Source organism: Cebus imitator, unplaced genomic scaffold, assembly GCF_001604975.1.
Source record: "Cebus imitator isolate Cc_AM_T3 unplaced genomic scaffold, Cebus_imitator-1.0 Scaffold419, whole genome shotgun sequence".
NCBI lineage: Eukaryota > Metazoa > Chordata > Mammalia > Primates > Cebidae > Cebus > Cebus imitator.
The window spans coordinates 748,680-762,525 of record NW_016107734.1 but is presented as its reverse complement, the minus strand read 5'-3'; the positions used below and the strand labels follow the sequence as shown (position 1 = coordinate 762,525).

General features: G+C 40.3%; 2 protein-coding genes and 1 pseudogene across 9 annotated transcripts in view; 2 read left to right on the top strand and 1 right to left on the bottom strand.

The window, feature by feature from the left end:
• Nucleotides 1-13,846, bottom strand: part of RABGEF1 (RAB guanine nucleotide exchange factor 1) — a 76,503-nt gene that overhangs the window by 20,008 nt on the left and 42,649 nt on the right. For 4 of the 8 annotated variants that reach the window (XM_017509703.2, XM_017509706.2, XM_017509708.2 and 1 more), the window contains one exon: nucleotides 10,672-10,841. The exons of 1 other annotated variant lie outside the window; for it this stretch is intronic. In XM_017509703.2, the coding sequence (XP_017365192.1) occupies nucleotides 10,672-10,841 (170 nt within the window). The remainder of the gene's footprint in view (nucleotides 1-10,671; nucleotides 10,842-13,846) is intronic. 3 more of the 8 variants (XM_017509704.2, XM_037731784.1, XM_037731785.1) reach the window with 1 other exon arrangement.
• LOC119468381 lies at nucleotides 4,303-4,400 on the top strand (annotated as a pseudogene).
• LOC108290031 (myosin light chain 6B) lies at nucleotides 8,411-9,222 on the top strand. Its single transcript, XM_017509718.2, has one exon. It carries the CDS (start codon nucleotides 8,493-8,495, stop codon nucleotides 9,117-9,119), a length of 627 nt encoding a protein of 208 aa, XP_017365207.1. The 5' UTR covers nucleotides 8,411-8,492; the 3' UTR covers nucleotides 9,120-9,222.

Below are 13,846 nucleotides of genomic sequence, written 5' to 3'. Positions count from 1 at the left end.
TTTGAGACAGTCCCAGGCTGCAGTGCAGTGACACTATCTTGATTCACTGAAACCTCCACCTCCCAGGTTCAAGTGATTCTCTGGCTTCAGCCTCCTGAGTAGCTAGGACTACAGGAGTGCGCCACCACGCCTGGCAAATTTTTGTATTTTTAGTAGACACAGGGTTTCGCCACGTTGGCCAGGCTGGTCTCAAATGCCTGACCTCAAGTGATCCGCCCTCCTCCCAAAGTGCTGAATCACAGGTGTGACCCACCATGACCGGTCACCATCAAACTGTCTTTTAATTCTTTGAATGAACTTCTAATTTGCTACATTAAATTATCAATCTTTAACATTCTTTATTGCTGTCATCTTTAAAAATTACTGTTTAAAAAAAATATGCTTGGCTGTTTAATTTTTTTATCACTAGTATGTACACTGTAAGTAAATTTTGTGGACTTATCTTGCCATGTTGCTATATTTGTATTTACATTACTGTTCTGTTTTCCCTTGGATTTTCTTGATAAGATTATTTTTTTCCTGGATTTCCTAAAAATTACATTTGTATTCATTCTAAAAGCAATCATTACATGATTAGTAGAACTCAAGCCGCTGTACTAATTACATAAAAAGGTCAAGAAAATGCTCAGACGGGTTTCAATTTAAATGGGAAGACTGAAAGCAATCATTACAATATTCTATAACTAGAAAAAAGAAGGACAAAGTACCATGGAGCATACTGTAAGTCTCACTTTTTTTTTTTGAGACGGAGTCTCGCTCTGTTGCCCAGGCTGGAGTGCAGTGGCACAATCTCGGCTCACTGCAACCTCTGCCCTCGGGTTCAAATGATTTTCCTGACTCAGCCTCCTGAGCAGCTGGGATAATAGGTGCGTGCCACTACACAAGCTAATTTTTGTATTTTTAGTAGAGATGGAATTTTGCCATGTTGGTCAGGCTGGTCTCAAACTCCTGACCTCGTGATCCACCTGCCTCGGCCTCTCAAAGTGCTGGGATTACAGGCATGAGCCACCGTGCCCGACCAAGTCTCACTTTTTCTACTGGAGCTGTCCCCTTCTGTAGATAGGTATGGTGGTAACAGCAGTAATTGTGCTTATTCCATACTAAAGCCTGTTGTGAAATGGTGGTGACCAGATCTTTCTAGTGATGCTCGTGAGAAAAGCTGTCATCTTCCTGCTCTGCAGTGTGAACCCAAGTAGATCCAGAACTACTCTATGAGAAAAGTTCTGATGCTACCCACCCTACCTCCACTGTTGACTGTGAAAAAGCATCCTCAATCTGAGCATGCTCCGTAGGTGAAATGCATGACTTCATTACCACCATCTGACACCTCTATTTCCAGTTCTCCAAGGAGACTTCCATCTAGCCCTCATCTATAAATTGATGAAATACATTTACATTAAAAATTCTCTAAGTTTTATCTCTGTACTAAATTAGATCACCAGACAAATACATCTATGGACTACACTTTAGGTCTGCTGGAGATATTTTTTCAGAGAACTAGTTTTAGTTTTAAGCCTGGATTTTTTACCTTTTTAGACAAGGATCTTGCTGTGTTGCCCAGGCTGGAGTGCAGTGGTGCCATCTCGGCTCACTGCAACCTCTGCTTCCCAGGTTCAAGTGCCTCAGCCTCCCTTGCAGCTGGGATTACAGGCACCTGCCACCACACACAGCTAATATTTGTATTTTTAGTAGAGACAGGACTTCACCATGTTGGTAAGGCTACTCTCAAACTCCTGGCCTCGAGTGATCCACCCGCCTTGGCCTCCCAAAGTGCTGGGATTACAGGTGTGAGCCACCATACCCAGCCAAGAGGAGGTTTTTGTTCCCCGCCCCCCACTATTAAACCCTTAAGTCTAACTTTAATATGGGGGACAACATTTTAACTGATATTTGCATTATTATCTGATTATTCCTAAAATCTGAAACACTTGTGGTCCCAAGGCTTTCGGATAAGGGATACTCAATCTGCAGTGCTTGCTTCCAACTAGAAACCCTATGAGCTCCTTTTAGAAACCCAAGGGGCCTGTCTTACCGGCGTCAGGGGATCATATTCTCCTCCCCTAGGTCCGCACAATCCCTGTAACTTTACAATTCAGAAAACTCCTGTTCTATTTCTATTGCAGTTTACGCTCTAGTACAGTATGTAAAGAATCTCCCGTGCCACTGTCTCTCATCCTGCTTTTCATTCTTGTAGGACTTACCACTATGTTACAGATCTGCTTATTGTGCATTTCCCCCACTAAAATGTTAGTTCCACAATATCCCCATGCCTAGAACAGAGCCAGGCATATGGTTAGTGCTCAGTATGGGCTGAATGAATAAATGTGGCCTTTTATTAGCATTCCTCCCTTTATAATATGCTGAAGACAATCCTCCATAGATATCTTTCTACCTATCTGTGAGCACAGGCAACAACTGCCTTGTTTTGCAAGGATATCCACATAGCAAATAGCTTTGGGAGACAGAGAGAGGACCTCCTTCAAGAAAAAAGGGGAGATTGCTTACTGTCTAGTATAATACGGATCCCTAAGTCCAACCTTCCTTTCTTCTAATGCAACTCACTGCATGCACAGGCTTTCCCTGGTCTTCTCTGCATTATCCCATAGGAAAAGACACTCAGGGGATTAGCACAAATGCAAACGCTCTGGCTACTGCTACTGCTGTAAGGAATTGGCCTTTGTCTCTGACCCAGGAGACTTGTGTCTTTTGCTGGTATACTGTGGCAGGTGAATTTGTTAGCCTGCAAATAAGGTACCTCTCAGAACCCTCACAGTATTTGCCAAAGGAGCAAAGTGAGAGCAGGTTTGTGTTGGTAAGTTCTTTTAGGTTCTACAAAACTCCAAAAAGTCATAGTTTTCCAAGAAAAAAAGACAGTAGTGAAAGTAAACCCTATCCTCAAGTATTCTCTAATCATTGTATGGGATCATCTTTTCTATACTATCTGAGTAAAACTGTCATTTTACTTTTCTAAAATAAATTTTTTTCTTTGTGATGAAACATTGACAAGAGGATATCTTTCTTTGAATATTATGCTGAGAGGCACTGTGTATACTTTCTTAACAGTCTGGCTGACATCTTTGTTTCCATCTCCAGTTTTGAAAACCTTTGACTATTTTCCTTAACTATATTTTCTGTGTATTTCATCCAGAACTCCCATCATTAGAATTTGAATAGCTATGATCTACTTTCTGGGTTCATTAACTTTTGTCTGTACCTGCTGTTAACTGTTTAATCTACAGGTTTTAGCTTTGATGTATTTTTTTGTATTACTAAACTGTGCTGTCTTCAGTAATTTTTTAAAGGAAAAGAAACATATTAGGGTTTTAATCCTCTTTAAAAATGAAACATTAACATTTAAAGTGTGCTAAGCATACAGTCTTCATATTCTGAGAAAGTCCACCTCACCAGGGAATATATCTTGAGGTTACTAGTAACTAGTAGAACACAGATTTCAACATTTCCACATTTAGATGAAGAACACAGGGCAAAAGTAACTGATTTTGTCAAATGCAATTACTGGCAAAATGAAGGTGGTGGGAACTGTTATAGTATGTATGCTCATTTCGCAACTCAAAAAAGAAAAAGCCAGAAATCCATCATTTTTAGCAGCTAGACAGTGTCTAAGGAACTCACATGTTCTTTAAAAAGGTCATCATAAAATTATTTTTAGCGTAAGAAATGTTTCAACCACTGTCTTTTCTTTATTGAATGAAATGTATAGTGGGCTAAGTAACCCAGTTACTTCCATGCAACTTCCATTACAAGTTGCACAAGAGACACAAAGGGCAGACAGCAGTGTCCAGACTGCCAAAAAGCAGAATTCCCAAAGACATTTTGTTTGTTTAAAATACTCTGATGTCACTAGAGTCCGAGCAGATACAGCGTTATTCATGAAAATCTAGAGGACCTGCAGTGTCCTATTAGCCTTCTTTACTAAGTATGTGGAATTATTAAACATGTGGTACTAAAAATCAGAGAACACATTCCTGAATAGGAGTTCATTAATGTAACTGTGAGATAAACTTACTTTTCTGTTTACCTACTGGTTACTTCAGCTTCCCAACAGGCTTGGGGAAGGTCAAAGTATTCATAGATGAGAAAAGATGAACTAGCTTTTCATGAATTATGACAAGAAACTTAAAGAAAAAAAAATCTTGTAGAGGCAGCTAAGCCTCCTTCACCACCACAACATGGGCGGATCTCAGCGGCTGACCATGCAGCTTGAACCTCACTTTAGTAACTCGAACCACTGTGCTCAGCTCTTTCCTCTAAACCAGCATGTGGAACATGACCTCACGCCAGATGTTTCTGTGGTTCATAAGTGTGACTGCTGGGTTTTCACGTATGAGGTATGCCTCCCTCAAGCCTTGTTACGACACTGGCATATTGCCTGTCGGATGTGAAGAAAGAGGGAAAAAAGACCTCATGTGTGTAAGGGTGGAACTTGGCTGTGACAGGGCTCAGCTTGGCAGTGCTTCCTGAATACTTCCTGAATCTGGACTTCACTTATTGTGAGAGTCTCACAGCATTTCTTCAGGTGAGGGTTATTGTCTTTAATTTCTTCTTTGGGAACACACTGTGTTGCCTTCTTCAAAACCTCAGCAACCTTTAACAAGTCCTTGTAGAAGCCCTCAATGCTATACATTTTTACCTCCTCCACCAATTTTTGGCTGCTGTGTGCTGCGAGCTCAGTTTCTTCCAATGTTTGTTTATCTTATTCCACAGCCTCCTTCAGCTGCTTTTCTAACTTGACTTCTTCTATCAATATCTTGCCTGTAGAGGGAGTATCTGTCCTCCATTTGGTTTGGATCCACATCCTCTTCCAAGTGCTGGCAACTGTTCTTTTGTTTTGCAGCTGTGTGCAGAACTGAGGAGAGGGCCTGAAGACAATGCCAACACCGGGAGACTGCGTGGCACCAGCATCACGCATGGAGCTACCATGGCTGCACCGAGATGATGTTTTAAGCTTCCCCTCGCCTATCACTATATGCTTCTGTGACATGTTTTTAATTATTTTTATTCATTTAATTTTGAGACAGAGTCTCGTTCTGTTACCCAGGCTGGAGTGCAGTGGCGCGATCTCGGCTCACTGCAACCTCTGCCTCCTGGGTTCAGGCAATTCTCCTGCCTCAGCCTCCCGAGTAGCTGGGATTACAGGCACGCGCCACCATGCCCAGCTAATTTTTTGTATTTTTAGTAGAGACAGGGTTTCACCATGTTGACCAGGATGGTCTCGATCTCTTGACCTCGTGATCCACCTGCCTCGGCCTCCCAAAGTGCTGGGATTACAGGCGTGAGCCACCGCGCCCACCTTTTATCTACTTTTGTTCCTTATGACTTACAGATTCTGACAGCTCGGAACTCTTCCCACTGCCTCACTTCTCATCCTCAGTGCTTCTAATTTTAAAACTGGGCCCTGGGTATCCCTGTTGAAGTTCTCACAATAATTAAACCCTATTTGCTGGTTAAAGTTTCTTTGTTTTGGATACATACTTCGGTTCTTTTGTAAGTAATTACATAGCAGGGCAAACTACTCCTTGCACAAATACATAGTTTAGAACAGTGGAATCATTTTAAGGTATAGGAGGGCACTTATCTTTCTACTTATTCTGGGAAAGATCATGGGAATGCAGATATAGCCATGTCTTAAAAACTATATATTTTTTCTCCTCATTTAGGTACAAAGTTTTAAGTCCAAATAATATAATCAGTATTAGAATTTTACAGGACTGGCTACAAAAAGAACAATGAAAGAAGCAAAAGGCCGGGCGCGGTGGCTCACCCCTGTAATCCCAGCACTTTGGGAGGCTGAGGCGGGTGGATCACGAGATCAAGACCATTCTGGTCAACATGGTGAAACCCCATCTCTACTAAAAATACAAAAAACTAGCTGGGCATGGTGGCACGTGCCTGTTATCCCAGCTACTCAGGAGGCTGAGGCAGGAGAATTGCCTGAACCCAGGAGGTGGAGGTTGCGGTGAGTCGAGATCGTTCCATTGCACTCCAGCCTGGGTAACAAGAATGAAACTCCATCTCAAAAAAAAAAAGCAAAAGGTATTGTTGTCTTTAACTGCTTCCTTAGAAAAAAGAGCTTATCAGAACGACTATTACGAAATCTTGTAGAAACTGGATTGCCATGAATGGAGTATTAAGGGATTAACAAAAATAAAAATAAAAATAACTAAATTGAGAAATAAAAAAAAAATGAGTTTACTAAAAAGCATTAATGCGGCTGGGTGTGGTGGTTCATTCCTGTAATCCCAGCACTTTGGGAGGCTGAGGTGGGTGGATTATGAGGTCAGAGGTTCGAGACCAGCCTGACTAACATGGTGAAACCCCATCTCTACTTAAAATGCAAAAAAATTAGCCAGGCATGGTGGCATGTCCCTGTAATCCCAGCTACTTGGGAGCCTGAGGCAAGGGAATTGCTTGAACCAGGGAGGTGGAGGTTGCAGTGAGCAGATATCATGCCATTGCACTCCAGCCTGGGTGACGGAATGAGACTGTCTCAAAAAAAAAAAAGCATTAATGCAATATCCAGCAAAATAAAGGGTATTTTGAGAAAGTAGAGCCTGCCCCCTTTAACAGTAGAACAGGCTACACTTTCATAATAGGAAAAAATGTATCTGAGGGATTTATTAACACTTCACAAGGGCAGGATTTAAACAGTTTGAGTAGCAAAAGAGTTTTCCCATAAGTTTTATTTACTTTTATTTAACTATAGTCCAAAGATGTGCTGTGAAAATGTTTTCATATCAATAATTCACTGTAAAAAGTTATTTACAAAGCCACAGTCCTCATTCAGTTAGGTAATATGGTTTTCTAGTCATGATGGAAAAGGTTAACATTTAATTGGGTCTACATAATGTTATAAAATTGCCCTCACCACATAAAGCTCTGTCTAGAAGACAAAGAGTTGTATGTTCTTCATTTCATGAGTGACCATATATATCCCTGAATCATGATCAATCTCAGACCTTCGAGAAGCTTGGTTCTTAAGGTGAGGTTCTTAAATTCAAGTTAGGCCAGGCCTGGTGGCTCAATCCTGCAATCCCAGCAATTTGGGACACCGATGGGCGGATCACATGAGGCTAGGAGTTCATGACCAGCTTGGCCAACACAGCGAAACCCCATCTCTACTAAACATACAAAAAATTAGCTGGGCATGGTGGTACACACCTGTAATCACAGCTATTTGGGAGGCTGAGGCATAAGAACTGCCTGAATCCAGGAGGCAGGGGTTGCAGTGAGCCAAGATTGTGCCACTGCACTACAGCCTGGGCAACAGAGCAAGACTCTATCTCGAAAAAAAGAAAAAGAAAATCAGGTTGGGCATGGTAGCTCACTCCTGTAATCCCAGGACTTTGGGAGGCTGAGGCAGGCGGATCACTTGAGGTCAAGAGTTCAAGACCAGCCTGACCAACATGGTGAAATCCCATTTCCACTAAAAAAAAAAAAAACCAAAATGCAAAAATCGGCTGTGCATGTGGGCACATGTGTGTAATCCCAGCTACTTGGGAGGCAGAGGCAGGAATATCATGTGACACTAGAAGGTGGAGGTTGCAGTGAGCTGAGATCATGCCACTGCACTCCAGCCTGGGCAACAAAACAAGACTCTAATCTCAAAAAAAAAAAAAAAAAAAATTCAAGTTATGTTGTACAGATTAAGGTTTTAAAATTAAGCTTTATTAATTTGGCTCAACAACTTAAATTCTTGCTATGATGATTGGTAAGAACAGAAAAATAGCTGATGACAATTGTATGTTCAACATAAAACGATTTTGTGTTAATGGCATAGCTACCTGTCTTATTTGCAATAGAAATATCTTGTTTTAAAGAATGTATAGAGGTACTATAAGAGTATACATGCTTTAATATTAAGTAGCTAGTAAGAATAGTAAGAAAGAAAAAAATAGCAAAATAAACAAGCTTCAGAAAAGCATTAGCAAACAATAGTATTTGCTGAACAGCACTGGGTGCGGTGACTCACACCTATAATCCCAGCTCTCTGAGAGGCCAAGTTCAGAAAAAAGATTTAATTTTCTAGACTTGACACTACGCTGAAAAGGCTGCTCACCACAGGCATATACTAGAATTGGAGAAAACAGAAATGATGTGGGAAAAATGTGGGCAAGAGTGGATCACTCTTCTGGATCTCAGAAATTTTATAAAGGACAATAAGTTGCAGCCAAAGGCCAAAAGGGCTTCTCTAGGGACATTCAGCTTAAAAAACATCTCTTTCATATCAGATACGTGCAGACTCCATGTAGACACTAAGATACATGCGCAGGATTTGGCCACCTAGCCATGAAACACACAGTGTAGAAATGGAAAATAGGTGGCTTAGTGGCTCTTAACACAGGAGGAATCTCAGGCCATATCCAGGTCTCTGATATAAACTAGTGATGCCTTAAAAATATGCATGGTGAGACCCGGACCCCGCAGGAGATGGGTGCCCCCATCCGCACACTGTCCTTTGGCCACCGGACATCATGCCTCCCAAGAAGGATGTTCCCGTGAAGAAACCAGCAGGGCCCTCCATCTCCAAACCTGCTACTAAGCCAGCAGCAGCAGGGGCTCCTCCAGCCAAACCCAAAGCTGAGCCCGCTGTCCCCCAGGCCCCTCAGAAAACCCAGGAGCCTCCAGTCGATCTCTCCAAAGTGGTGATCGAGTTTAACAAGGACCAACTGGAGGAGTTCAAGGAGGCCTTTGAGCTGTTTGACCGAGTGGGGGATGGCAAGATCCTGTACAGCCAGTGTGGGGATGTGATAAGGGCCCTGGGCCAGAACCCCACCAACGCCGAGGTGCTCAAGATCCTGGGAAACCCCAAGAGTGATGAGCTGAAGTCCCGGCGTGTGGACTTTGAGACCTTCCTGCCCATGCTCCAGGCAGCGGCTAAGAACCGGGACCAAGGCACATATGAGGACTACTTGGAGGGGCTTCGTGTGTTTGACAAGGAGGGGAACGGCAAAGTCATGGGAGCAGAGCTCAGACATGTCCTCACCACCCTCGGAGAGAAGATGACTGAGGAGGAGGTGGAGACTGTTCTGGCAGGACATGAAGACAGCAACGGCTGCATCAACTATGAGGCCTTCCTGAAACACATCCTAAGCGTCTGAGTGCTGCAGATCAGTGGGGCCCGAATACTGGGCCCCGCAGGCAGAAGCTCGTTCCAGCCACCAGGAGGCCACCTATTGTTTCAAAATAAAGACTCGGTTCCTCCCTAAAAAAAAAAAAAAAAAAAAAAAAATATGCATGGTGATATTTGTACCAGTTATTACCTCTTTACTTTAGTATACTGATTTAGAAGTCTACTAAATTATTACAGAACAAGAACACATCACACTTCTGAGCAAAACAAAACATCAAATCTGAGTTGAACAATTTTCTAAAACATATTATTGTACAGCATATATGTTATATATACTAGAGTATACATATGCTAACTTAGTATAGATATCCTATGAACATTTCATGTGGGGTCAAGAAAAAAATAAATACGAAACCTCAGTTTTTAGTTCTGATAAAAATCAAAGGTGTGTGTCACATGAAGTCTGAATTTTTCCATAATAAGGATATCATGGATCCTAATTAAAAAAAAAAAAAAAATCAATGACAGCCCACTTGTTTTAACTCTAAACGTTTTACCCTAGAGAGAAAAAATACCTAAAGAAAGAGAGCTACTTATTTACACAGTCTAATCATACTTCTGAAAGATGAGAAAGCAACTTTTCTCCTTTACAAACTGAATTCAGTGTTTAAAAATTATTTCAACACAAGCCCACTACTTAGTATTATATAATTCAGTGTTTAAAAATTATTAACACAGTCCACTGTGATTTCTGACCACAGCTAGAATATAACTAAAGTTAAACACCCTGCTGCTTTCTAATTTCCTTTTTCTTTTTAACACTTCCTTACTTCACAGAAGGAACTTTTAGAGCTAATTCTGAGCTTAATGGTTACAGAATGTGACAACAGAATTAATCCCTATTTACAAAATGAATTCCTTTACAGGCAGTCTTACAAATTATTGCCACTGAAATCATGGGTGAGAAATTAAGGGTAAAAGAAACAGGTGTGGAAGTCACAAGTTCTACCTGACATTGGCAAAATCTAGCTGTGTAACCTTGGACAAGTCACTTAACCTCTTTAGCTCTCAACTTCCTCATGTATAAAATAAAGGGACTGAAACTTGATAGTTACTAAAGTCCCTTTCAATGTCTAAATTCTAACTTTCCTTTCTCTAACTGAATGAGAAAAATTCAAATTCAAAATACAAAAAACAAAACAGAATACAACAACAACAACCGTTAAAATTATTGCCACCAGCTAATAATTGCTGCACAGGGTTAAGGATCTACTATGGCAGTTTATACTATTTACAAGGTCACAAGTTAAGAAGGCCTGTTACTAAAGCACATAATTCAAGTGGCTTCAAGGTCAGAATTTCCACACAAAGCTGATCGAAATGCCACTGAGTTGCAGTGGAAAAGTACTAGCCTGAGAGCTGGGTTTTAGTTTGGTTCAGAGGCTTTTCTTAGATAAGTAATTTAACATCTCTCAGTCTTGATTTTCTCAGGTGTAAAATGAAAAGGTTGCACTATGTTATCTCTAAGACCTTTCCTAAAACCAAAACTTTATGTTTCTAAGTGGTTATTCTCAACCTACCCTTTTGTAATGCATTCCTTCCAAAAACAGCTTGGTCTGTTTATAGATTTCTTGGCCTGTCTTGTGGAAGGTCTTGAGAAATTCTATGAACTCCTTAGACACTCTATCCGTTTCAATGCTGGTTTGCCGGTTTATGGAAGGACTGGGAGCTTTTGCTTCCTGAATTTCTGCTGGGAAAATTAAACATAGTAAGTTTCATTACATAAAAGATCCATGCATGGAATTACTTTAAGTATGTAACTTAAGTTTTTTTAATTATGTTTAATCAAAGTTAAACTTGAATTTCAATCATTTTATGTTTGAATGGTTGGACAACCTTCCTTCAAGTAAACTAAATCTGTTTTATAAGTAGAATCTAGTATGAGTATACAAAACTACATAACCTAAAAGATACTCCTACTGAAATGAATGTTGTTCTATTAGTATTTCTTTGCCAAAATACATCATGCTTTGATCTATATATTCAATCATGAACAATGAAATGGCACCATTATTTTGGGCAACCTTCACAAAGACTGCTTTAGTTTATAAAACTAGTCAACAAATAGAATAACAATCAACAAAAGCACTGAAATGTTAGATGACTTATAAATGTTAGACAACCTTTCCAAATCCCATTTTACTTAAAAAAAAGGCAAAGGTTAACGTGCTTTTGTGGAGACTCACAATTATTTACCCACCATTTAGTTGGTGAGTCATACTGATCAAAGTGAAAGAATGCACCCATAGTACTAATAGCATGATGAACACAACAAAGCATACAATGAAGATAAAAGAGAAACATGCAGTACACCATCTGATCAGCTGGGCACACAATTCTTTCCCCTCTTCAAATAAATACACTGAAAGGAAAACTGGACATTTACAGAAGAGAGATAAGAATGTTGTAATAGGCAGTTAAGTGCTTTCAAAGTATGAACTACCACTTGGTCCCTGATCACATTCGAAGCCTTCTGATTTTGAACTATACTCTTTAATGTTTATAAGGAATTTAAGTTCCCCATATCCCAATAATTTCCTAAAAAGAAAAATACTTTTTTTAAAAAGTATGTTTTATTTTATTTTATTTTTGAGACGGAGTCTTGCTCTTTCACCCAGGCTGCAGTGGCATGATCTCAGCTCACTGAAACCTCCACCTTCCAGGTTTAAGCGATTCTCCTGCCTCAGTCTCCAAGTAGCCGCGATTACAGGCAAGTGCCACCACAACCAGCAAATTTTTGTATTTTTAGTAGAGATAGGGTTTCACCATGTTGCAGACTGGTCTTGAACTCCTGACTTCAAGTGATCTGCCCACCTTGGCCTCTTAAAGTGCTGGGATTACAGGCACGAGCCACTGCACCAGTCCCAACATTTGTATTTCCCCAAAATTTTCTACTCATGAAATTTTACATGTACAAAATGAAATATGTATATTTCAGCATTACTTGTAATAGCAAAAGACTGGAAATAACTGGCCACCACTGAGGAACTAATTAAATTATCCTTTGATCCATAAAATAAAATACCATAGAGTTTTAAAATTAAGAAGTATCCTTCTTATGTACTAATATGGAAAGAGCTCATAAATGTACTGGAAGAAAAAAAGTAAATCAGCAACATACTGACATGCTGTCTCTACAAAAAGTAAAAATATTAGCCAGGCATGGTGGTGTGTGCCTATAGTGCCGGCTATTTTGGGGGGGTCTGAGGCAGGAGGATCACTTGAGCCCAGGAGTTTGACACTGCAGTAAGCAATGATCGTCCCACTGCACTCCAGCCTAGGTGACAGAGTGAGAACTTGTCTCTTAAAAAAATAAACATATAAGCCGGGCGCGGTGGCTCAACCCTGTAATCCCAGCACTTTGGGAGGCCGAGGTGGGTGGATCACGAGGTCAAGAGATCGAGACCATCCTGGTCAACATGGTGAAACCCCGTCTCTACTAAAAATACAAAAAATCAGCTGGGCGTGGTGGTGCATGCCTGTAATCCCAGCTACTCAGGAGACTGAGGCAGGAGAATTGCCTGAACCCAGGAGGCGGAGGTTGCGGTGAGCCGAGATCGTGCCATTGCACTCCAGCCTGGGCAACAAGAGCGAAACTCCGTCTCAAAAAAAATAATAAAATAAAATAAAATAAACATACAAATAAGGTATGTACACTGTGCTATGTTTTATGTTAAACGGGGTAGTGGTATAAGGATAGGTGTTTTTAATGAATCAATATAAAAGCATAGAAGAACACACAAGAAACTAATAACAAAAGTTGTCTGAAAACGGGGGGAAGGATAGCAGTGGTGCTTAGGAACTAGATGGGTGAGAGACAAAATAGAAAAGAGACTTCTGACCATATCTTTTATGTTTTGGCCATTTGGATATACTACCTATTTTTTTTTTAAAGACATAAATAAATCAGGTACAATCTAATCCAAAACCAAAAAGTCAGTATCTTTTCTAAAATCTTTTTAATCTAAATGTAAAACCAAAGATTGTGCTGACTTCTGTATAATTAGGAAAAATTTCTTTATTATTTGGAATTGAATCCTTCTCTGTCTGATAATTCTACTTCTAGTAATGATGGAATACTCTGATGGCATCAGGTTTACTCCACTATCTTAACAATTGAAGGGTCAGACAAATATATAAACTAAAGGTTTTCACACAATGGACAACAGGCAAACAGTAGACTAACTCTTGAAAGAAGGGAATGAAATCCAGTCTGTCCCAGAGTCCCAGCTCACTGCTGGGAGAGTTTTAAAGTCACGGCACAGGGAGAGGCCACTCAAACAGAGCCTAGCTGACTTACTGAATTCAGGAAACAGCATTTGGAGTTCAGGGAGGCCAATATTACCAGAATTTGCATAGCAAAGTATCATGCAAATGCTACAGAGGGGAGAGGGTTACACAGAAGCTCCAGGTATCTGCAGAGGGTTCCCTTTGATTGTGGCTGAGTACGGCACATGCATATGAGGAAATTACCCAAGATGAGAGAAAGAATCACCAAGTAACATGGAGAACAATGATGCAAAGGGTGAGAGGAGGAAATATAAGAATTCTGTTTAAGATTCTTACATGTAAAGTGGTATAATACTATTAATTTACATTTTTTTCTTTTTTCTTTAAAGTGGTATAATACTATTTGAAGGTAGGTAAGTTAAAGATGTATTCTGTATCCCCAGAGAGAAAGCATAAAAACAGAAA